Raw genomic sequence first — 22,060 nt, 5'->3', positions numbered from 1 at the left:
AGTGAAATAATAAAAAGAATCAGAAGAAAAAAGATTAAACAGTATTTACGAATTGCACTATGTTTAACATTTTTTTACAAATTTTAAATTTACAAAATGGAGGAATCTATACAGATGCGACAAGAACGAAGATAACACGAGATGGCTCTATCTATTCCAAAAGTATTGAAAAGGTATCCGAAGCAATAATTAAAGCAATTAATAGAGTAAATTTCATCGCTAGATGGCGCCACGAGATAAATCCATCAGCGCCCTCTAGGATAAAGCGCCCAAGTTATAAACCAATTAGTATAAAACTCTGACCAGTAGATGGACTTAGTACATAGACGTAGCTTGTGTGCCTTACAACAAGTATTGGAATAATAGACATTCTAGGAATTTGAAATCCGAGAGCATTTATAGTATGAGCCCCACTGAAAGAGAGCTTGCGAGCTTTTGAGCCATTTTAGGAGAGCTAAATTCCCCAAAAATCGGTATTCGAGAGCTTTTTTAGTTTGAGCGCGCGACGAAGAGAGCCCGCGAACTTTTGAGCCATTTTCACCAGAGCTAACTTTTCCTAAAAATCAGCAATCAGAGCTTTATTAGTTTGAGCACACGACAGCAGAGCTCGCGTGCTTTTGAGCCATTTTAGGAGAGCAAAATTCCCAAAAATCGGTATTAGAGAGCTTTTTAGTTTTGAGCCGCGAGCTTTTGAGCCATTTTCACCGGAGCTAAATTTTCTTAAAAATCAGTAATCGAGAGCTTTATTAGTTTGAGCCCCGCGACAAGATAGCTCGCGAGCTTTTGAGCCACCTCGGGCATGGTAATCCATGTAAAACTTGTAAATAGGAGAGCTTCTTTAGTATGAGCCCACTGCAAAATAGTGCTTGTGAGCTTTTGAGCCATTTTTCAAGGGGGCTAATAGACCTGAAAATTCGGAAATCTAGAGCTTTCTTAATTTGAGCGACACTGTAACTGACCATGTGAGCATTCGATTAAATTTTCGGAGAGCTGTATGCCCCGAAATTCGAAAACCGAGTGCTTTTTTAGTTTGAGAGGCACAGCGAGAGAGCTTGCGAGCTTTTGAGCCAAAGTAATGGAAGTGTAATAGAGCAAAAATGTAAAGCCACGAGAGCTTTTAGAACTTGTATTTCATTTTCAGAGTTCAAAACAGAATTACATGTTCTCTTTATTAAATAAATCTAAACGTTGTGATTAATTGTTCATTGTTTACGACAGAATAAAACTGTTGATTATTAGAAAAAGTAATTTTTAAAAATCCCTCCCTTTTTCGGGATTGGTGGCGCCATCTGTCGCAAGAACGCTCAAACTTCGAGCCAAATAGTACCAGACAGTCGCCGATAGGTGGCGCCACAAAAATAAACCGGCTCTGATGGTATCACTTCGAATTACCAACCGAATGGGCTACAACGTGTTAGGAGCGGTCCATAGATGGCGTGACTATCGCGTTTAGCCGAGATTCTCTGTCCTTGTCTTACTGTCAGTCATCTTTGTCCTATTCATTTCAGGGATAAAGGAAACGCTCCATTTTATCTTTTGGAAATCACCGCCAAACTGACGGCCGCTACTTCGCTTGCGTGATTGCCCCTGATCACCTGCAGCCGGTAGAGTAGCACAGGTTATTTTTTGCGTAGCGGTTTGATGACAGTGTAACGTTTAGTTACGTGCCTTTTTTCTAGGAATAGTTATAGGTGAGTAATGCCATAAAAGTATATAATCAGTTTCATTGGGATCAAGTGTGGTGTAATCTATTGGGCGTGTATCAGATTGCGGCCGATCTACGAAAGGATCCTTTTATCTTCTCTGTCAACGAAGACGGTTCAATAATAGGAATATTTAAAATGATTAGCGGGCGTGCTTTGCATTTTGTATTTAAAATACCGAACCGTAAATTGACGGCGAAATTTTATCGAGAAATTCTTGGAATGAAGGTTAGTAGTAGGTATAAGATATTTTTCACATTGACATATGATGACAGTGAATGTATTTTCTTGTAGGTGTTGCGCCATGAAGAATTCTCTGAAGGTTGTGATGCTGCCTGCAACGGGTTCGTAATTGCCTTTATACGTGATATTTTATTTTACATTGTGGAATTCTAATTAATTTTTATTGCACAATTAGGCCGTATGCAAATCGATGGAGCAAGACCATGATCGGATATGGTCCAGAGGATACACATTTTGTTATAGAATTAACTTACAACTATGGAATCCAGGAATATGAAGTTGGTAATGACTTTCGTGGTATAACAATTAGATCTAAGGAAACAATTGAGAGAGCACGTTCAAATGGATGGCCTATGAGCGAAGAGGATGGAAAATTTATTCTCGAAGCACCAGGTGGATATAAGTATTATGTTATTGATGAGCCACAGCCTAAAGAGAAAGGTATTGATATAAACATAATTAAATATTTTTTAATTTTAAGCAATATTTACTTTGAAACTCATTTGATTAATAGATCCAGTGGAGAAGGTAACTCTGTCTAGCTCTGACCTTCAAAAGACTATTGAATATTGGAAAGATATTTTGAAATTGAAAGTATTTAACCAAACGGACAAAACTGTATTGTTAGGATACAGTGACGATCAGGCTAAACTAGAATTTGAGGATATAGGTAAGTTGTTTAAAAAATGTACACTTTATGTGTGTTGATTTTATTATTAATGGAATAATTTATTTATTTAGGCACTGAAATTGACCATGCTAAAGCTTATGGTCGTATAGCTTTCTCCATTCCATATGATCAACAGCCTGAAATTCAAAAATTGATCAAAGAGTCTGGAAATACAATATTAACTGACTTAATCACTTTGGATACACCGGGAAAAGCTTCTGTAAGAGTGATCATACTTGCAGATCCGGTAAGTGCATATACTGTGTCTTTTATTAAAATTTTTAAAAACACATTCCTCATTATTGTGATCTTTAGGATGGCCATGAAATTTGTTTTGTGGATGATGAAGGATTCCGTCAGCTATCAGTTCCAGACTACCCAAGTGAAAAAATTTTAGACAGATACATTGCAAAGGAAAAATAAATTCTTAAATATTTCTTTTACAAATTATACATTTCAGTATTTTCGTAAATTTGGAAGGCTGTGTTAATAATCATTTATATTTTTGACAATTATTGAATACAGAGGTGGAGGTTTATGCGGTAGATAAAGATATCGATTTTTAATGATTTATAATAATCCTGAATACTTGTTAAATATTTCATAGAGTCTGTACATACGATTTTGTAATCATTTAGAGTTTCTACAAACTGCGTCGTCTTTGGTGGAAGTTGTTATCGTGAGATAAAATAAAAGATTTATTATGAAGTAATATTTTTATTGCTAGAAACTCGGGTACCGTGATATCTGTAAGAGGTCATCATTGGTACAGACCCCTTACCACGTAAGAACCTATACATTTATAATTTCAAGGAAAACGTGAAGATAATATTATACGCAATAATGCAACTGTGAAGAAGAAAATGGTGTGATAAATGAAAGTGTAAATATATATATTCTTTCTCGTGCATTCTAGTAACGCAAGTTTGCTGAATGCGACGATACTGTGTTTTTCATGTCTCTAAGAATTATGAAGTTTAGAACGTTTTTGCTTTTGCTCCTGGTACTTTTTATTATTGGTAAGTGTCAATAGTTAATTTTTATAGACTAAGGAAATGTCTATTTAATAAAATAAGAGTTTCCTAATTGTTTTACTTGTTATTTAAGAAAATACTATTTTCTGTAGATAATGTCAGTGCAAAAGGAATTTCAATAAAATTTCCAAAAATAAAGTTTGGATCGTCTCGTGGAACTACATTTTCTCGGAGTGGTCACAAATCATCTACAAGTAGCCACAGGTCATCTACAAGTAGTCACAGTTCATCTACAAGTAGTCACAGTTCACCTACAAGTAATCATAGATTACCTACAAGTAATCACGGATCATCTATAAATAATCACGGATCACCTACTACAAATAATCACGGATCACCTACCACAAATAATCACGGATCACCTACCACAAATAATCACGGATCACCTACCACAAATAATCACGGATCACCTACTACAAATAATCACGGATCATATGGAGCTGGTTACGGGTTATCCACAGGTAATAAATTAGAAACCTCGTCAAGCGGTTCTTCTGTTACTCATATATTATCCAGTACCTTACATTGTTGCTTACATTTATTACTACGAAGCCTTTTGAATGCACCAACTCTTTCACAATTTCAGGCCGGACAACACAGCAGCAAACTAAAAACATTAACCAAGACTTCTTAAATGCTGAAGGCGGTGGAGCTAAAAAACCAAGTAAATTTAACATACCTTGAAATACAGACTACACCATTGCGATTGTGAAGTGTAAAAGTGTTGTTATTCTTCAGCTCCAAATCTTCATACACCATCTGCGCCACCAGCACCGGTTAATACGGACCACTCTTCAGATTCAGCGCATTCCCTTTGGAGAAGTCGTGCTTTCGATAACAAGGGATCAGTAACGCCAAGTCCAACAAGCAATGGGTGGAGTAATCCGCATTTTAGTACCATTGCACCAGTCCCAATATATCCTCCGTGGAGACCTCAGCAGGGAAATGTTGCACCGGGCGTCACACCTCCTCCAATCGGATTCAAACAAAACGTGCTTCAGCAATCATCATCTTATCCTAATTCCTACCCAAGCTCGATGCCAATGGGAAACTCACACGGTCTCCACCCTCCCGGGACCGTTCACGGTTCACCTGGACAAACTTACTATCCGCAGCAACCGTACATGTTTACGCAACCTGCAACGCAACCGTTTGTACCTAGTCAGACGGTGATAATGTCAACAGGACAAGACTATGGTATAGGACAAATGGTTAAAGAGGCAGCGGTACACTCCTTCGTCGCAGAAGTAATGAGAAGAGTGATAAACCCTTATCCTCATCACGTCGAAAGTAGACCGGACAACGGTTCACCATCCGTAACTCACATAACTTACAATAATTATATTAATAATAGGCCATCTGGAACGTCTAGCACGAGTAGTGCGATAAATCCCACGATTGGCAACGCGGCTCTACCTACACAATCTAACGTATCAACAAGCAATCAAGGGAATTCGACTATTAATCCTACCGCTGCTAACAACGCAATGTTCTACAGATTTTCCGATGCCGAACTCTTCACGATAACGGAAACTCTGTTCGCCAGATCGCTCGATATATCAAAATACATAAAATTAAATCTGCAGCAGCGCACATCTCCCAACGTAACAGGCAGAGCTACGCAACGGTAAGCGTCGAGTCGCAGTTATTATTTACAGCACCGCTAATGTTTAGACTATCTGGTCCGGTGTGCTTGTAATTATTTCACAGATTATTGAAGATAGAACCGGAACTCCTGGAATATCCCACGATTTACGTAACGCGCGCTTTATACGATCGCTACGAGCATCATTTCCAGAGGAAACTGAACCGCACGAAGGATTTACGAGAACAGGAGAATCTCCTGTTGGACACGTACTTGAATACAGATGTTATGGCGTCAGCCATGCAATGGCTAGCGGATCGTGGATTCATCGATCCCGACGATTTCGAGAGAAGAGACGTCCTCCGTCGTATTTGGTTCACAGTGTTCGGCGGAAGCACGTGCGGATTCGAGCGTATATTCGACTCCGAGAACTACGGCGTGTCGATCATGGGTGTTCAAGACTGGCTGCACTTCGCGGTCAAAGAGTCCACGAACAGTATAAAATATATAGGATGGGTAGATAAGCTGAACCTTGGAAATGTAAGCGACCAAACAAACGCTAGATAATATCGTCAACGCCAGAGGCACAATGTTCATCGTGTAACGCGTTTCTTTTATCTTCCAGACCGCCTCTTTGTTGACGCTGAACTTCGAAATGGACGGACTCGTCCAAACGAACAGGACAATATTCGTGGGCACAATGCCCGAGCTGGAAATGTCTTTGTACACGATCTGCTTCTATGCGAGACCGAACGATGTGTGTCCGGTTTCACTTGGCGGAACGAAGTTCGTTATATTCACCCACTCGTTCACGCACTTTGGAAAGGAAGTGATGGATCTTGCTTTTCCAGTATTCTGAGAAACTGTGAACGCTTGTCGAACGTAGCGCTGTCGTTAGAAATTGTTATTAGTAGCGACAATGATTTACTAGTGTAGACGTGTAGGTTAATATTGATGTAAACTTCATGGATGTGCGTGCATATGTATGGGTGTAGCGTGCGTGTATGCGTTGTTTTGAATAAACGCGAGAAAAAAGAAGATATTGAAATTAGAAATTGTTATTAGTAACGACAAAGATTTGGAATTATTTAATATTAATATTTTAAACAGTTGCGACTTGTGAACCGGTTGACCGACGAAAGCGAACTGAGCTTAGAGTTATGGGGAACATGTCCGATTAGGGGTTTACAATTTTATGGTGGGGGTTTACAGGTAATTTGGGTCACGCTCAGGAAACGACCGGCAAATCCCTTTGGCGGTTAATGTAAATAACGACGTATACAAAAACCTTAACAGATTACCGCACACTCTGTTTTTTCAATTGTTTGTTTTGACTTGCCAGGTCATGAGAACTCGTACACAAAATCAACGCTATCTAGACTGTTACGTCATTCAATGTCTTACCGAAGAATAAACGAATAAATGAGTTAACGAACAATATGTAACTGATACTTAAATAATAAAAATAAACAATATTCAAACATAAAGCTTCTTGTCAATCACAGATCCATAAACTCAAACGTTCCCAGCAGCGCGTCGCTTCAGCGATCCAAAATTCAATCTTCCCTGAAACAGACAAAATTTATAACTTACATAAGCTAGATTCTCCCACAGAAAATAGTAACATAAAAAAACAACAGCGCAAGATAAATATTCATGGATCCGTGTTCCTGAAACGTAAAAGGAACCAGTCTCAGAAAAGTGAGGTCCCGGCGCGTCATCGACAATTTTGCGTAGCGAGTTTCTCCCGTACTGCGCGTGATTTCGCTGCCGGATCGTTCCGCTGGATCCCTACCACCCGACGATCGCATCGGAGATCGATGCAAGGAGAAAGCCCCTGCAACACTGACGGCCGAGTTCAGCGTGTGCAGGCGCGTCCGTGTTCCAGTAACGGGTTAGCCGTCGCGCAGTTAGCATCGTCGGAAATCGCGAAGATCCCAGATCGCGCCGGATCGCACGAGACTCCGGCGAGCAACGAAGAAAACAAACGAACTCGCGCCGAAGAAGAGAAGCATGCGTGGCAAGCTGCTTCTGATCCACCTCGTCCTCGTCCTGTACGTTCTCGGTAAGCGAACGAACCGGTTACACGCGTCGGAATAGAATTTCCGTTTCCTCGAACGACGCTCGTTCCTTGCTGGCGTTGATATCTCCGGCAGGTGCGTCGCTCACGGTCGGTCCGCGTGAACGTCTAGAATCGGAGACTAATTTCCTAGCGGTTTCTGCGCGCTGACCCTGTCGATCATGGCGTCCTTATATAAGGTAGACAACACGGTGTGTCCGAATTCGGTGAATTTAAACGTTGCCCTTGTAACCGTACGTTTGACAATTGTCGAGCTTACCGAATTGCGTTATCAGAAAATAGAACTAGATATTTGAGTGCACCGAGGAAATGCATGTTTATATTCAAAGGCTGCGATCGAGTTTCTGAGACTTAACACTGAAACTACCGAGCACTTCAATTGACTTTTGAAAATTTCGCTCTAGAAACTCCAAGAGTGTATCTGTTTAGACTTTAACTGATTTACAATTCAATTTGCGTAGTGATGAAGTTCTTTAATAATTTCTCAGAGAAACATTCGTTACCTTTCTAATAATTACAAGAGAAGACATCATGGGTGATTTGACCCCTCTGGTAGTTTCAGTGTTTCTTAACACTTTCTAATAATTGCAAGAGGAAGACATCATGGGTGATTCGACCCCCGTGGTAGTTTTAGCGTTAAGAGTGAAATTCGTAAGGAAATCAAGAGGCTAATTAGCAAACGACCGATCCGCGTCGCGAAACGGTCGGTCCGCGAACTCTCGATTTCCCCGGATTGTTTTGGCCGCTCGGCAGTCGGAGATCGGCGCGGAGCGGTCCGCCGTTCACGAGACAAATTGGTTTACAGCTCGGAATTGCATCAAATAGTTCGTAACGAGATCAGTGGAGAGAAAATTGCTGGCATACCCGGGACACCGACACGCGCGTGATCGTTCCACTTGTCTTCACTTGACGGGGCCGGAGGAGCGCGCAGAAGTGGCCGCGCCGCCGCTTCTAGAAAGTCGCGGCCGTGGCGCTGACATTGAGCTCCTAATGAATTTAAAACGATTCCGTGGAATCTGGAAGACCGTAATTTCGCTCGGCTCGGCGAAATCGTCGCGATGACGCGTCGCCATCGAGCGAGGCTCGCTCGCTCGCGATAAACCGCCGCGGTAAACAATAAACACCGCGTGCAACTGTAACCCGCGGATGCAACGGACCGCGCGGCCACGTAAATAAGAATATTTCCTTGAATTGCCGTAATCGCGATGACGCATGATTACGATAGCCTACATTACATGTCCGAGTAACAGGAAAGGGAAAACGGTGTGGGCAATGGTGTGTCATCCTTGGCGTTCGAGCTGAGTCGAATCTTTGGGCAAACGCTGCGAAACGTTCGCGTAACTTCGATGTATAGGTAGCCTTTCTATAGCATGATTTCGCTCGAACACGATGAGATCATTGCGACTTTGTAACATTGTACTACAGTACTGGATAACGTGATTTTTGTTGAGCGTATTTAACCCTTTGCGGTCCGAAGTGTCCTTGGTTTCTCACTCGCTCTATTTATTCAAGAATATTTGGAAGTCGTTGAAATGTTACCTTTAAGTGGTAGAATTGTGATACAAATAAATATAGAAAACATTAAAACAGGTAGAGGTTGCAATGAAATAGAATGTCGAGTCTGACTCGACATAGGACTGCTACCAATGTTCTCCCACGGATCAAAGCAAACTATTCTATCTTCGAATGGACAATTTTGTTGCATTTCTTTCAAATTCTTGATAGTAAATTAATAGCGAAAGTAGATAGTACGGCAAGGGGTAAAAAGACTAAATTACCTTAGAATGACGGAAATAACATATAACAGGTTCCACGCAACACATTTTCTAGGAACCTATCTATCGCGTTATAGAATGGTTAGCACAAGTATTTTCTATTCGAGCAACGTTTCTAGCAGAGTCTGTTGGTTCTGCTAGCCACTCGTTGCCCGTCTATATCCGACAATCTAAACGAGCCGAGGCGTAACGAAGCGCGCGAACGTTGAAAAGCGTATCTCGCTCGGCGCGTACCGTTGCACAAGAATCCCCTGCGCCGGAGTGCAGCGAGGAGCGCAGCGTTCGAAGGCGGCCGATGTAAATAATCGGGTCGTCGTGTTAATGATATACCATTATTTGATTTAGCGGATTGTTAAATTGTTGGGGGCTCCGTATCACGATCAATCATAGAACGATAGGCGAGCTGAACGATCAGTGGGCAGAGGATTATGAAACATTAACGGGCCGACACGCAATTGCTCGCGCTCGCTTATCGCAAAAATTGACCGTATTCGTACGGAACACGTTTCCGTGTCCGGCGTGCACGCCGCAGCTAAGTACCGTCGCGGCGGATTTCGCAGCACGCATCTCCGTTGATTATCGCGCGAATACGTAACCGTGGAAACGATTGTATTCGGCGATACCATTCGTTTCACGGTCCGCTGGCTCCGCCGGCTGGTAATTCCGTTCACACGAAATCGCTGCGCGTGCGATTCGAGGAATCTCGACGATGAGTCGCGCCGCCACGTAAACTGTGATTGTGTGTTCAGCGGACGTCGGGGCAGCCAGGTCATCGGGGTCGCGGAGGTCGGGCAGCTCCTCCCGCTCATGGGGTCTCTTCGGGTCACGTTCAAGGTCGACGCCGAGCACTCGCACCTACCCTCAACAGAATCAAGGTACAATCTTCTGTAATCTCTCAATTGGCGCGCTCTTGAATCTGAAATCCGCGACGCAGCTCAGCTGAATCAGTCGCCTTCAGTCCACCTACACGATTATCGATTTAATCCAAGCATTGGATTTCACCTACTGTCATTCGAGTCTACACTGCACACTGAACTCTCTCGTTCTTATGGTGATTTCCGTCCAGGTGGCTCTCACCCGGATAAGATAGGATGGAACGTGCCGGACAAGAAGCCTTCCGGGACCAGCTACTCCGCCAAGCCGTCCGCTCCCGTGAACGAGCACTCGGCGAAGGCCAGCGCTTCCAACGTGCAGTCGGGCTACACTCCTTCGGGTACCTTGTTCTTCCCTGCATCGCGTCCTCTCAGAGAAGCGGGAGTATTCAACAATTTGTTTGCAGGTGGATACCCTCGGCAGCAGGCTGGTAACCCGTACCACTCTCAGTCGAACAGCCCGTACAACCCTTCGGCGGGTCAGCCGTACAATCCTTCAGCGGGTCACCCGTACAATCCTTCAGGGGGTCACGCGTACAATCCTTCGGTGGGGCAGGGTTACAACCCCTCGGTGGGACAAGGCTACAACCCTTCGCCGGGCCACTACAATGCTCCCGTGGGTGGACACGCGCCGTACGGCGGGCAACCGTCCTACGGTGGGTACAACCCAGGCTACGGTCAACCATCCTATGGGTCGTCCTTCGGGCAACCGTCTTATGGGGGAGCCTTCGGTTCGTCCATGGGACAGGTTCCTCAGCAGACCATCCTCGTGCAGCAGGCGTCGAAGCCTGGCATCGGGCAGCTGGCCAAGGAAGCGTTCGTCTTCGCCGGAGTCAGCGCCGGCGTGAACGCGGCGGTGAACAGGCTGATACCGGGAGGAATTTACGGCAACAGGGGAAGCAGCAGCAGCAGCAGCGGAGCAGTGCCTCCCGTCTCGCACACCGAGATTACCTATAATAATTACTACAACAATGGAAGTGCACCGGCTCCGGCTCCCGACGCGAGTGCAGCTGCTCCTGCCGCTGCTCCTGCTCCTGGCGCAGCTCCTGCCCCTGCTCCTGCAGCTCCTGCAGCTCAGCCTGCGGCCGAACCTGCCACCGTGGCGCCTCTAGCTTCGGAAGGCAACAAAGCGCAGTCTACGAACACGAATCAAGATTCCACGCAGAACAACCCGAATCCGTTGGGGTTCATAACGTCTAACGACGACATCAAGAGGCTAACGGAGAGCTTGTACCAGAAGGAGAAGGACAACAACGCGTTCAAGTATACCACGATGAAGCTGCAGGGACAGAAGACGGACGACAGCACTACGGACGACGCACCTGAACAGTATGCATTTAGAGTTACTCGTTGATTGAGATTGAGTCGCAGCGGTGTTTTCGACTGTCGTTGTTTCAGTTTACTGGAGGTTCAAGCGGAGGCTTACGATCTGCCAACCGTCAAAGCGGTGCTAGCGTTGCACGACAACTACGAGCTGGACGTTAAGACGAAGGAGACCGTCACTTCCGAGGAACGTCGGGAGGAGTCGGATCTCATCGACAAAATTATGGAGACTGAGATCATCAAGTCCACCATGAAATTCCTGGCTGACAAGGGATACATTCCAGACGACGAGTACGAGTTCAAGGACAGCCTGAAGCGCATTTGGTTCTCCCAGTTCAAGCGGATCGACGGGGAACCGTCTAGCTCTGGCTTCGAAACGGTATTCCTAGCTGAGCAATTCGACTCGGATATCATTGGACTGCACAATTGGATTTACTATGCCAAACAGGAAGCTGCGAATAAATTGAATTACCTTGGGTACATCAAAGAAACCAAAATGGGCGACGTAAGTTGTCTACAATGTTTGAAGTTACTATTCGCGAGTTAATTGGAAGGTGATTTACATTGTAATTTGATGATCATTGCAGAAAGCAGCTGTCGTTAAGCTACGCTCGAGTCTGAATGGAATAGTGCAACCGGTCAGTACAGTGTTCGTTGGTACGTCGCCCGAATTGGAATTCGCCCTGTACACGATGTGCTTCTTCACTCGGCCTAACAATCCCTGTCCGATTGCACTCGGAGGCGTCGAGTTCACGATCTACGTGAGCAGAATCAACTACTTCGGGAAAGACATCTTGGTCTCCGGGTACCCTGACATCTAATTTAATTGATCGCAATTATAGTTGCACGTTACATGCAACAGTTAAGTAGAGATGATATCTTTCGAATGAAATAGATGTGGAATTATTGCTTCTATATAAATAGTATACTAGACGTTTATTATCCTGTAACGTGAAGGTGATCCGAGTCCTTCTATGTGATTAAGTGTATAAAGATCAAATCTAGTGCAATGTACGACGTACGTGTTGACATAAATTTTAAATCCCCTTTACAAGAAAGAATTGTGTCACGAGTAATGTTCGTTGTATACCTGTGCAGCTTTTTTATTCCATTTCTCGAGTTCCGAGAGCTCTAATACAGGTATTATAGAAGGTCGGCCGTGAGCGCACCGTGTAGGGATTTTTGTTTTCTGCAACAACATCAAGAGCCACTTGCATTGTTGCAGTGTCAGCGGATCCCCGAATTTGATAGCTCCTAAAATACTCTGATATTAGACGATAGCGAATGAGATTGTTGTTGTACCAATATTTGCTACTATATAATATACACTTTAAATATTTACACTTTACGAATTGCGTACCTTATTTATTGTATTATTTATAAGATCGCACATACCATGACAAGCTTCCATTGCGAGTGCATTATGGATGGTAACAGGAAGATTAAGTGATTCGTGACATTTGTCATTCATCAAACTTTGTATCGTTTCATTTAAAAGATTCTGTACACTCTGTTTCAACTTCACTTCATCGTGATGATATTTATTTTTCTTTAAACACTCTGGCAATGTGTGCACTACCACAGTGCTGTCATTTATGATATTGAAACCTATTCCAAATCTTTTTAATTGTAGTCTATGCTTCAGAAGTACATTGCACTCTTCTATTGTTAACTGTATAGCTATTGAATCTTTTAGTTTTGTGGACAGCAACTGATACTTCATTTGCGACTTGTATGCTACAAATTATTATGTATTATTATATTGTCAATCATGAATATGTTAATAATAGAGGAGTTGTACTTACTGTTAAGTAAATTTTCGTATCGTATTCTTTCATGAATTGCATGTTGGTCCATTAATAGCAGCATCTTTGTATCATTTTTAACTGCTAGTCCCACTATTAATTCATTGTTCACCTGACCCAATACCTAAAAATGATGAATATTGTTATTGGAATAAAGAAAAACTTCGCATCGAATAATTCTTTATTAAGTAACCTACGGTTACAAACTTTAAAAGTTCCTTTTTCAGTTTAAATTCATGGAATCGCTGAGTAGCCTCGCATGGACGTACATCTGTTTCCTGGTGGAGTAGAATATCTGGTACTAAAAAATTGTTGATGTTTTAATACGCAGAAATAACTATTGTAATTAATGATTAAACGAATACCATTTTAATAGAACTTACTGTCTAATCCAGATCTTAATCTAGCCGAAGAATCGCTTCCACCCCAATCATTCAAAACATCAGTCTTCGTTAATTTCGTGTTACCACGTAAAAGTTTGTGTAATTTTTTCGGCAAGAAGTCAAAGCGCTTATAAAACAGTGCAGAGTTATTATGTTCATTAGCTTCTTTTAATTTCTGTGATTTATCATCATGATAGGTCCAATTGGACCACTGTGTAAGTGCTAATACTGAAGTTTCTTCAACTACATTCCTGCTTAGCTTTTCATGTGTAAATGATTGAATGTTATTTATTTCATTCACTGGTAATTGATTTATTGTCATCTCATGTACCGTCTTAATTTGTTCACAATCTTCCAGCAAACTATTATCTTTAATATTTACATTTGATTTGTCAATTGTAGTGTCTTGAAACTTTGGAACTACAGGTGTTTTAATTAACAACGTTTTCTTAGCCAATTTAATACTGTTTATACTAGAAAGGGGCTTGATATCTTTAAGGAAGATAGTTTCTATTTCATTCTGAATACTGAGTAGTAAATTCCGGACAGAAGGTAAAATCAAAGTTTTCTTTCTGTTTTCCAATGTAAAAATATGTTCTGTACATGAAATAAACAACAAAATAAAAATAGCTTTCCTCTTTGGTATCTGATGCAGTCCAGCTTTCACAAACAATTTCAATGCATTGATAAAGGCATTTGAAATCACTTGGCGAATCAAAGGACAATGCACAGGTCTATTATTGAGAAAAATATACTGTATAGCATTTGACTTTCTGTTAGAAAAACCAATGAAGGCATGGAACTTTGTACAAGGGTCATTCATATTATTAATATACCACAAATTATTGAATGACACTTCCTTGTAATACAGTAATTTAAAAATGTCCATTGGTTTATGAGGTTTAGTGATTGCCATAATAAGTCTCCTTTCTTGATCATCTCTAATGGAAAATGATACCTGGAAACAGTGAGTAAACATGAATTACATAAGATCAATGTACAGATTAATTAATGGATTATTTACTTGTGGATTAACTATGGCAATGTTTCCTATCATAAGGTACGTTAAGGGTACATTCCACTTGTGAAATGTTAGTTCATGGAATCCATAAACTGTTACCGTAGTTCCACTGGATGGTCTTCCTTGAACTTTCACTATCTTGGGTGAACAACCCACTTTGCATACCTACAAATATGAGAAGGTTTCAGTTTATATACTAAAAAATTCATTCACAGTAAATTCATCAGAATAATTTACATGCCTTGGTGTATGTTCTAGATGAACTGCAATGTCTAGAAGTAATGATTACAGCATCAGACAATCTACGAATATTTACTAACGTCTGTTTCTTGGCGTTACATATATCCTCCACATTCCAACAAAGGACGCGTGACCTGTACTCCGCAATGTCAATCAATTTCTTTTTCGATATTCCTACACCATTGTCTACTACTTGAATTTTACGTTTCTCTAAATCAAACCGTATCGCTATCGCCGTCGCTCTGGCGTCCAACGAATTCAAAACCTGAAAATTTTCAATTACGAATAGATCAGTGCTTCCAGAAATTTTCAAAGTTCCATGCGTACCAACTCCGATACACATTCTTGGAAATTGGTCACGTTCGAGGTCGCGATTATTGACGTTTCCATTCCGATGTTACAATTAAAAAATTAACAGCGTATCAGGAATTTCGTTTCTCGTAAGCGGGACTCAACCGTCCTCTACGCAGTTCGAATCACGTGGTCGTTTGAAATCAGCCAATCAGCAACTGTTTCCCAAGTTTACCGATCGTCGGTAACCGATATTCGTTGCCGAACGGGACGCTGAAATGATAACTATATCTCCGTGTACGACATGGTTATTTATAAAAATTTCTTTATTTTATTGCAACTACTGAAGAATTTTCACATGTCGCGTTGTCGCAGCTTCGCATAAATCGTGGGAAACGATGATCGCATACTTTTACACACAGAATACGTGGATTTTATACGATAACGATTTCTCTTTATTTTTAGTTCGGCTACGAGTATTCGAATATAAATTTATGAACGTTCAGTTGTGTGTGCAGAAAAAGGGGAGGGCCCTCGAATCGCGAACGACGGCGCGTGTAACGCTCGGCGCCCTGTTTGATGCTCGTAGAAATTCGAAATGCATATTATACCGAGTGATGACTGCCGTCGACGGTTCCATTCCGACGGTCGTGTCCGTGAGTCGCTTTCGAAATTAGTATACTATTAAACCACGTACTGATAATTAATAATAGACGTGCCTAAATTATATTCCGTCTTACGTATAGGAAAACTTAACAACTGTAACGGATATGTTAAGATATCTGGTCTCGTATATAGTTAACACGTTCGTCGCCGGCCACTTATCAATTTCGATTATTATCCTAATATTATTCTCTTTGATATTTATCTTAACGTTTCTTTTCTTTACAGCCATCGGAAATCGCTAAAAAAAAAGAAGAAGAAAAAGAAAGAACGCTTCAGCGGTGTGAACGTGTTAACTAAATTTGAATAGTTAACATAGCTCGAATTACGATCAATCGTTCCTGAGTTTGTCTTTTACAGCATTTACCGTCGAATGTGTCGTTCTATTCATTGTATTTTTTTTTTCTCATTTTTTTTGTTTTCTTCATGCGAACGTCCAACAAAACGCAATTAAAACGGAAGCTTAATTTACGTAGAGATACGTAGTTACATACGTACGCGATGGGTACGTAAACGCGCGTAAAAAATGTTCCTCCCCGTGTCTCATTCGTCGTAACGTATCAATATAATCGATATTATTACAAATATTACGTCCAACAGAACAACGTTTTTACAACGTAGAATTAAAAAAAAAAAAAGAGAAAGAGAAAGAGAAAGGAAAAGAAGAGACATTAATAAAAATACGCTCTCTCTCGTTCGGATACGATGAATCACGTAGAAGCTAATAAAGTTAACAATTACCTGCGAATTTTTCATCTCTACACACGCTTCGACCAGTGTTCCACGCATCGGGCATGTACATATTATATACAATAAAAGATCGCAAAAGTATCCCTCAAAAACGTCCACTCCGGTTATTGCTATGCCTCTCGTGAGACACTTTCGTCATATGGAAGATTCAACGAATAACTTTTTCACCTTGGAAAGCAGACGCTTCGTTTTTTTTTTGCATGCGTATAAAACTGTTAGACGCGCGGTCAACATGGTACTCGAGATGGAAAACTTCGTGTCTTTGATCCGAGAACACGCGTCGCACCTGTGCGAATGGCCGCATCGTGAAAGTTATTTGGAAAATATTCTGTATGGTACACACCGAAGATTTCATCGTCGCAGACGCCGCATGTCTCGTCGTGTTTTCCATCGCGAATACTATTTTCACGCGCGCGTGATCTCTCGAACATTGGTTACGCGTCACCTTTCCGTCGAAAACGAATTGATTCACTTTTATCTTTTTGTTTATCGTTAGGAAATAATAGAGATCAACGAAACGAAACGATTTCGTTTATGAAAGAAACGCGCCAGAACATACAGCTTTGCGGCGGAATTAGCAGCACACCTTTTTCGCACCCGAGACGATCTTAATTACTCTAAGTCTCGAACCCGACTGATCCGGTCGCGCATCAGAGGTCGAGAAAGTGATAGTAGAGGGGGGGCGGAGGGGGGGGGGGGGGCGGTTTCAAGAACGGTACAAAACGGGTGTGTTTACAATTGTTGCGGTCAGCGAGCTCGTAGAAGGGTACTCTCGTAATACTAAAGAGACGAAGAATAGAAAAAAAAAAGAAAAAAAAAAGATAAAGAAAAACTTAGCAAGTAATATACACGTGGAAAAAGCATCGAAAATATCGGATTGAAAGCTCGCCGTCTGATAAAATGGTATTAATGGCTTTATTGTAGTAAAATTATAGTAATAACAATCACATATGGTGTCATCTGTCAACGAGATATAACACGCACGTTTAAAATGATGGGGGACATATATAAATAATTTAGACGTATCGTGTGGCTTGACGTAGTGCTTAGAAATCATGTAACATTAAAAATATATATACATACATGTATACACATATGTATCTATAGATGTATGTATATATATACATATATATATATATTTATATATAATATGTATAAATTGTTGAGTTATTTCCTATAAATATCTTCTAAAATCTGGCTTGGCAAATTAATCACTTAGAAACAAATTCTCACAATTTTTTGTTGTCATTATCTTTAGGCACCAATGGTATGCAGACCCTGTCTTTGGTACATACGACCGATTCGATTTTTCTTATTACATCTGAACGTAGAAAAGAAGACCCTCGCGAGCGCGAGTGCGCGGGCGCGCGGGCGCGCGCGATTTTCTACGTCTTCGAAACATTACAAAGAATTGATTCGTCAGCGATTCACTGTTTTACTTTTTTGTTCCTCCATCGTTTGTTCGTTTTACACATTGTTCGTTACATGTTCAGTTTCGTTTTTGTTCCAGTCCGACATCCAGGAATTAATCAATTCAATTCCCCGATCAACGACACAGTCCTTAAACGCTTCCGGTAACAAAAACTCAGTCTTCTTCCTTCTTTTCTGGTTTCAGGTCCACCATTGCGTGGAGCTCTTCCGGACTGTATCTGCAATGAACACGTTGCAGAAAATGAAGGCAAGCCCCAGGCGCGATCGGAGAACGAATAGGCACAGAAACAACGATAAAACAATACAACGGGAGACTCACCCTAGGAGACTCTGTAAGTCACAGACGAAACGGTAGACGTACCGCTTCCCAGCGGTCTTATGAATAATATTCTTGTCGTAGTAATAGCGGAGACCGCGGCTCAGCTTCTCGTAGTTCATTTTAGGCTTGTTCTTGCGGATCCCCCAGCGACGCGCCACCTCGTCCGGGTCCGTCAGCTTGAACTCCCAGCCGTCGCCGGTCCACGAGATGAAGCCTTGGCAGGACTTGTCTGTTAAGAGCTCCAACAGGAACTGCCACAGCTGAATGGGGCCTGAACCGGTGAAGCATGGTCCGCTGCCTGCGAATTCATCCGACGTTCAAACCTCTCGTTCCGCTAGCAAAGCGCGATACGATACGATAAGATCGATGCTCACTTGTATAACCGGCGATCATCGCGCTCGGCAGCAGGGGCTTCTGATCAGGGTTGTTGTTGCCGATGGAGGAGGGATGATGGGGGTTAGAAGAGTCCCTGGGGCCGAGACCCGCGAGGAAAGCGGGATGATGGGGCAAGTGTTCTCCAATGGGACCAACCGCCCATTGGTCGCCGCTGACGCCGCCAGCTCCACCGCCGCTTCCGCTTCCTGGAACCGTTTGGAATGGCGTCGTATCATACTGTCCGTAACCGCTCTCACTGTACCCCTCGTGGTAGCGACCTGAAATTTAGCCAACGATTGCATTCGATCTTCCACGATACCCTGTATATTCTCTGTGATCTCTCGGAAGGAGACGGAACCTACCACGAGGATAGTTCTTGAACGGAGACGGTTGATACTTCGGCTCGAGCTGAATTCCACTGGTACTGTAAAACTCCGGCGAACCGTCTAGATTGTAGGCATGAGGCGGTTGATGATCCTGCGGCAGACTGTGGTACTCGGAGGCCTCATCGTACCCGGAGTAATGAGCCGGTGTCATATAGCTCTCCGTGGCGGCCTGGCTGACCCTGAGATCGCTCTCGTTGGTCCCTGTACCCGCGAGATCGTTGCCGTCATCTGTTCACAAAAGAATCGCTAGTCCATTACTCGCACACTAACGCAACCGTGCATAGATAGATAGAAGCTAGTCGGCTTTTTTCACGAATACTATATCCTACATCGTGTATTGTAACAGAACTCAACTCGTGTCTGCGCATATTCATTTATTCGTTCCAAATACAAAGCTTAGAGAAAATTATACTGGTATCCTAATTGTTTTCGTGACACTTCGTGAATCCCCGACACTCGTCCAAGGCACGGGTCTACCGGGACGCCTTATCGACGAGTCCACCCCCGGACGAAACGCTCTCTCTCTCTCTCCCTCTCTCTCCTATTCTTTCGAAATCCCTTCCTCTCTCAATAAACATTACAGGCCGCTTCAGAATCATCCTCTCGGTTTTATACTCACACTCCGTTTTGAGTTGATTTAAGTTCCGCAGATGAATGTACGCGTTGTTCGCGGTATTATTGTTGTTATTGTTGTTGTTACTGTTGGGCGTGCTGGAATGGGAGTTCGGGGGTTGGGTGGTATGGCTGTGCGGCGGCGGCGGCGAGGTCTCGTCTCCCTGGTTCTCGTCTTGGCACACGGGACTGCGGAAATGGTTGTAGCCTCCTGCAACGAAACCGTTTCACTTGTGGCGGCACCTTCCAACGCTCTGCCGCTGCTGGATTCCGGACGAGACACTCTCCCCCTCTCCCTTATTATTCTCGAGTCCTTCCTCCTTCCACGCAATTACACGCCGCTTCGCACTTCGTTACAATGTCTCGAGCGATTACGAGCATCGAGAGACCAAGGATCAAGATCTCGCAACGATACCGTCCGTTCACCGAATCGAGCGAGTTCGCGGTCTCGGCTACTTCAGGGCTACCGATCGAGCTTCCTTCGTTTTATCTATTGCAAATCACGACACCGTCGTGTACCTTGCGTTCCCTAATAGAGACGATTCGAAGAAAAGTCCTCGAATTTCAGCCGAGCCGAATCGTGCCCGAGCACCGATCACGGCAGGCCGAATGGCTCCCGAATCGCGTCCGAACCGGACGGGAAATCGTTCGGATGAACCGCAGAGGATCGCGCGAAGCTACGGGAGGCACGGAGTCTGCAGGGAGGAACTGCTGACACGTGGGCGGCGCGCATCTCGACGATTGGCTCGAGCGAACTCCGCCTATCCTCGACTTCCTTTCCTCGAGCACGAGAAACGCGTCGGTTTGCGTCGCGTCGCGCCGCGTCGCGCGGCGTCGCGCGCCTCCATTACGGAGGCTGCGATCGTCTCGTCCTCGATCGGCCGACACCTGACGACGCGACGACAACGGAGTCCCTGTCGGATCGTCTCCGACAAGGGGACAGGAATCGATCTGGACGGAGGATCGAGCCGAAAGATCGACATGCGCGAGAACGGTCGAGTGAAATATTCAAGGACGAATGAACCGCGTTCGAACACCGATGCTCTTTAGATTACGAACCGAACGCGCGTTTCGTTCCCTCGATAGCATCGGTGCGCATAACTCGGACAGATATCGCGCGGCTCACCCCCAGCGGACTGTCCTCCGTTATCCGAACCTCGATAAAACGAAAACAGCCGGACGTCGTCGGGGAGACGTCGTTGACCTGTGCTCCGGCCGAATCGCTGTCGGGGACTGGCCCGTGTTCCGTATACGGGGAAATTAAAACGGAGCGCGCGCGGTGACGATCGAATCAACTGCGAGGAGATAAGCGTACGTATATGCATATCCTGTTTTGATTACTCGCGGCAGATTTATATTTTTGTCGAAAGCCGATAAGATGCGGTGGAGATCCAGACGAAACCGCCTTCGGGGCTTACGCGAACGGAAGTCGACGGAAATCGCTTAATCTTATCTGAAATTTCACAGTTAACCGTCGAGAAGGGAACGAGAGATCTACGTGCCCGGGCCCTTATTCAAATTTCGAGGCGCGCTCGCCGCCGTTTTCCGTGCTCACGGTTTCCGTTCGCCGCGGAGCGACACTTCGGATCGCATACGAAATTACGGGCGTTAAGCACCCTTATGCGGCGACGCTCGACCCTTCGCGGAGCAGATGCCAGAGGAACAGGGAACTGCGCGCTGATCTGTTTTCGTCTGAATAATTAAACGGCGAATAATTACACGTTGCATTCCAGATGCGAAAGTTCCGCGATGACGTTCGCTCTTCGAAGGATAGAGCTACCCCTCGTCGACGTCCATTAATTTTCATTAATTTTCATTAATTCTCGGCTATCGCGATTACCCGAGAAGCATTTGTCAACGGTTATCCGTGTTTTTATTATTACCCGAGCAACGAAAGCGCGCACGGAGCAATGGCTTCCGCGGATTACCATAATCCGTCGCCCGAGCGTCGCGTTGCGTTGCGTTGCGTTGCTTTGCGTTGCGTGAACAGTCGGAATTATAATGTACACGATATGTGTGACCAGCCGACGTTCCCACACTTATCCGTCTTAACGGCGAGGAAGACAGGTGGCCCGGCGAGAGACACGACCCGTAACGAGCCGGTATCATTAGCCCCGTGACGCGACGCGATGTTTCACGAAACGAACTCGCAATTTACGGGAGACCGACGACGCGTCGATGGAGAACGATCGGTCCTCCGTCGATTAGGCAACAATTCACCGAGACGTACTTCCACGATCTCGTCTACGACTTTCGATCGGAGATTGCAATCGAAGCGGACTGATAATGGGCTGCCGAGATAATACCTCCAACGAGTCGAAATTAACTAGACGTGTTCGATAGGAAATCGATCGCTAATAAGAAGAATCGAATTAATAACACAGTGACTGCCGTAGCAAGGATAATGAGGGATTACTAATTACTATCAATCGCGATTCTCGCGTTGCGCTACTGTCTGTTACTTTCACTCCCGAACTATTCAACGTCGTTGTATCTTAA

At 43.7% G+C, this 22,060-nt stretch overlaps 5 protein-coding genes and 1 long non-coding RNA gene across 15 annotated transcripts in view; 3 read left to right on the top strand and 3 right to left on the bottom strand.

Moving 5' to 3' along the window:
- Positions 1 to 1,520: 1,520 nt before the first annotated feature.
- LOC116428373 (glyoxalase domain-containing protein 4) lies at positions 1,521 to 3,324 on the top strand. 2 transcript variants are annotated; one of them, XM_031979952.2, is made up of 7 exons: positions 1,521 to 1,691; positions 1,767 to 1,931; positions 1,998 to 2,047; positions 2,122 to 2,387; positions 2,461 to 2,616; positions 2,688 to 2,863; positions 2,932 to 3,324. In XM_031979952.2, the coding sequence occupies exons 2-7, from the start codon at positions 1,842 to 1,844 to the stop codon at positions 3,037 to 3,039; spliced, it is 846 nt and encodes a 281-aa protein (XP_031835812.1). In that variant the 5' UTR covers positions 1,521 to 1,691; positions 1,767 to 1,841; the 3' UTR covers positions 3,040 to 3,324. The 2 variants fall into 2 exon arrangements, with proteins under 2 accessions (XP_031835812.1, XP_031835813.1); XM_031979953.2 differs by lacking the exon at positions 1,521 to 1,691 and having other exon boundaries at positions 1,698 to 1,931.
- A 99-nt stretch (positions 3,325 to 3,423) lies between these two features.
- LOC143175148 (uncharacterized) lies at positions 3,424 to 6,722 on the top strand. Its single transcript, XM_076372697.1, has 6 exons — positions 3,424 to 3,635; positions 3,743 to 4,111; positions 4,237 to 4,314; positions 4,389 to 5,277; positions 5,361 to 5,775; positions 5,861 to 6,722. The coding sequence occupies exons 1-6, from the start codon at positions 3,572 to 3,574 to the stop codon at positions 6,092 to 6,094; spliced, it is 2,049 nt and encodes a 682-aa protein (XP_076228812.1). The 5' UTR covers positions 3,424 to 3,571; the 3' UTR covers positions 6,095 to 6,722.
- LOC116428375 (uncharacterized) lies at positions 3,742 to 9,390 on the bottom strand. Of its 2 annotated transcripts, none has more exons than XR_004235247.2 (2): positions 9,094 to 9,390; positions 3,742 to 6,801 (listed from the first exon to the last, which is right to left on the bottom strand). It is a non-coding gene; the product is annotated as an uncharacterized LOC116428375 (long non-coding RNA). The 2 variants fall into 2 exon arrangements; XR_004235246.2 differs by lacking the exon at positions 9,094 to 9,390 and adding an exon at positions 8,180 to 8,528.
- On the top strand, positions 7,065 to 12,633 carry LOC116428372 (uncharacterized). The gene is made up of 6 exons (XM_031979950.2): positions 7,065 to 7,300; positions 9,840 to 9,965; positions 10,157 to 10,303; positions 10,370 to 11,291; positions 11,361 to 11,790; positions 11,873 to 12,633. Exons 1-6 carry the CDS (start codon positions 7,249 to 7,251, stop codon positions 12,104 to 12,106), a joined length of 1,911 nt encoding a protein of 636 aa, XP_031835810.1. The 5' UTR covers positions 7,065 to 7,248; the 3' UTR covers positions 12,107 to 12,633.
- LOC116428374 (uncharacterized) lies at positions 12,465 to 15,883 on the bottom strand. The gene is made up of 6 exons (XM_076372700.1): positions 15,062 to 15,883; positions 14,736 to 14,999; positions 14,498 to 14,659; positions 13,474 to 14,431; positions 13,288 to 13,391; positions 12,465 to 13,214 (listed from the first exon to the last, which is right to left on the bottom strand). The coding sequence occupies exons 1-6, from the start codon at positions 15,122 to 15,124 to the stop codon at positions 13,023 to 13,025; spliced, it is 1,743 nt and encodes a 580-aa protein (XP_076228815.1). The 5' UTR covers positions 15,125 to 15,883; the 3' UTR covers positions 12,465 to 13,022.
- A 1,451-nt stretch (positions 15,884 to 17,334) lies between these two features.
- The window catches only part of pnt (ETS transcription factor pointed), a 127,175-nt gene continuing 122,449 nt past the window's right edge, over positions 17,335 to 22,060 (bottom strand). For 7 of the 8 annotated variants that reach the window (XM_031980018.2, XM_031980023.2, XM_031980020.2 and 4 more), the window contains 5 exons: positions 19,569 to 19,772; positions 18,926 to 19,177; positions 18,563 to 18,841; positions 18,189 to 18,486; positions 17,335 to 18,087 (listed from right to left, as the gene is read on the bottom strand). In XM_031980018.2, the coding sequence (XP_031835878.1) occupies positions 18,024 to 18,087; positions 18,189 to 18,486; positions 18,563 to 18,841; positions 18,926 to 19,177; positions 19,569 to 19,772 (1,097 nt within the window). In that variant the 3' untranslated portion in view covers positions 17,335 to 18,023. The remainder of the gene's footprint in view (positions 18,088 to 18,188; positions 18,487 to 18,562; positions 18,842 to 18,925; positions 19,178 to 19,568; positions 19,773 to 22,060) is intronic. The other variant, XM_031980022.2, reaches the window with a different exon arrangement.

The sequence above is a fragment of the Nomia melanderi genome, chromosome 12 (assembly GCF_051020985.1).
Source record: "Nomia melanderi isolate GNS246 chromosome 12, iyNomMela1, whole genome shotgun sequence".
In the NCBI taxonomy this organism is placed as follows: Eukaryota; Metazoa; Arthropoda; class Insecta; order Hymenoptera; family Halictidae; genus Nomia; species Nomia melanderi.
This window is presented reverse-complemented; position numbering and strand designations above follow the sequence as displayed.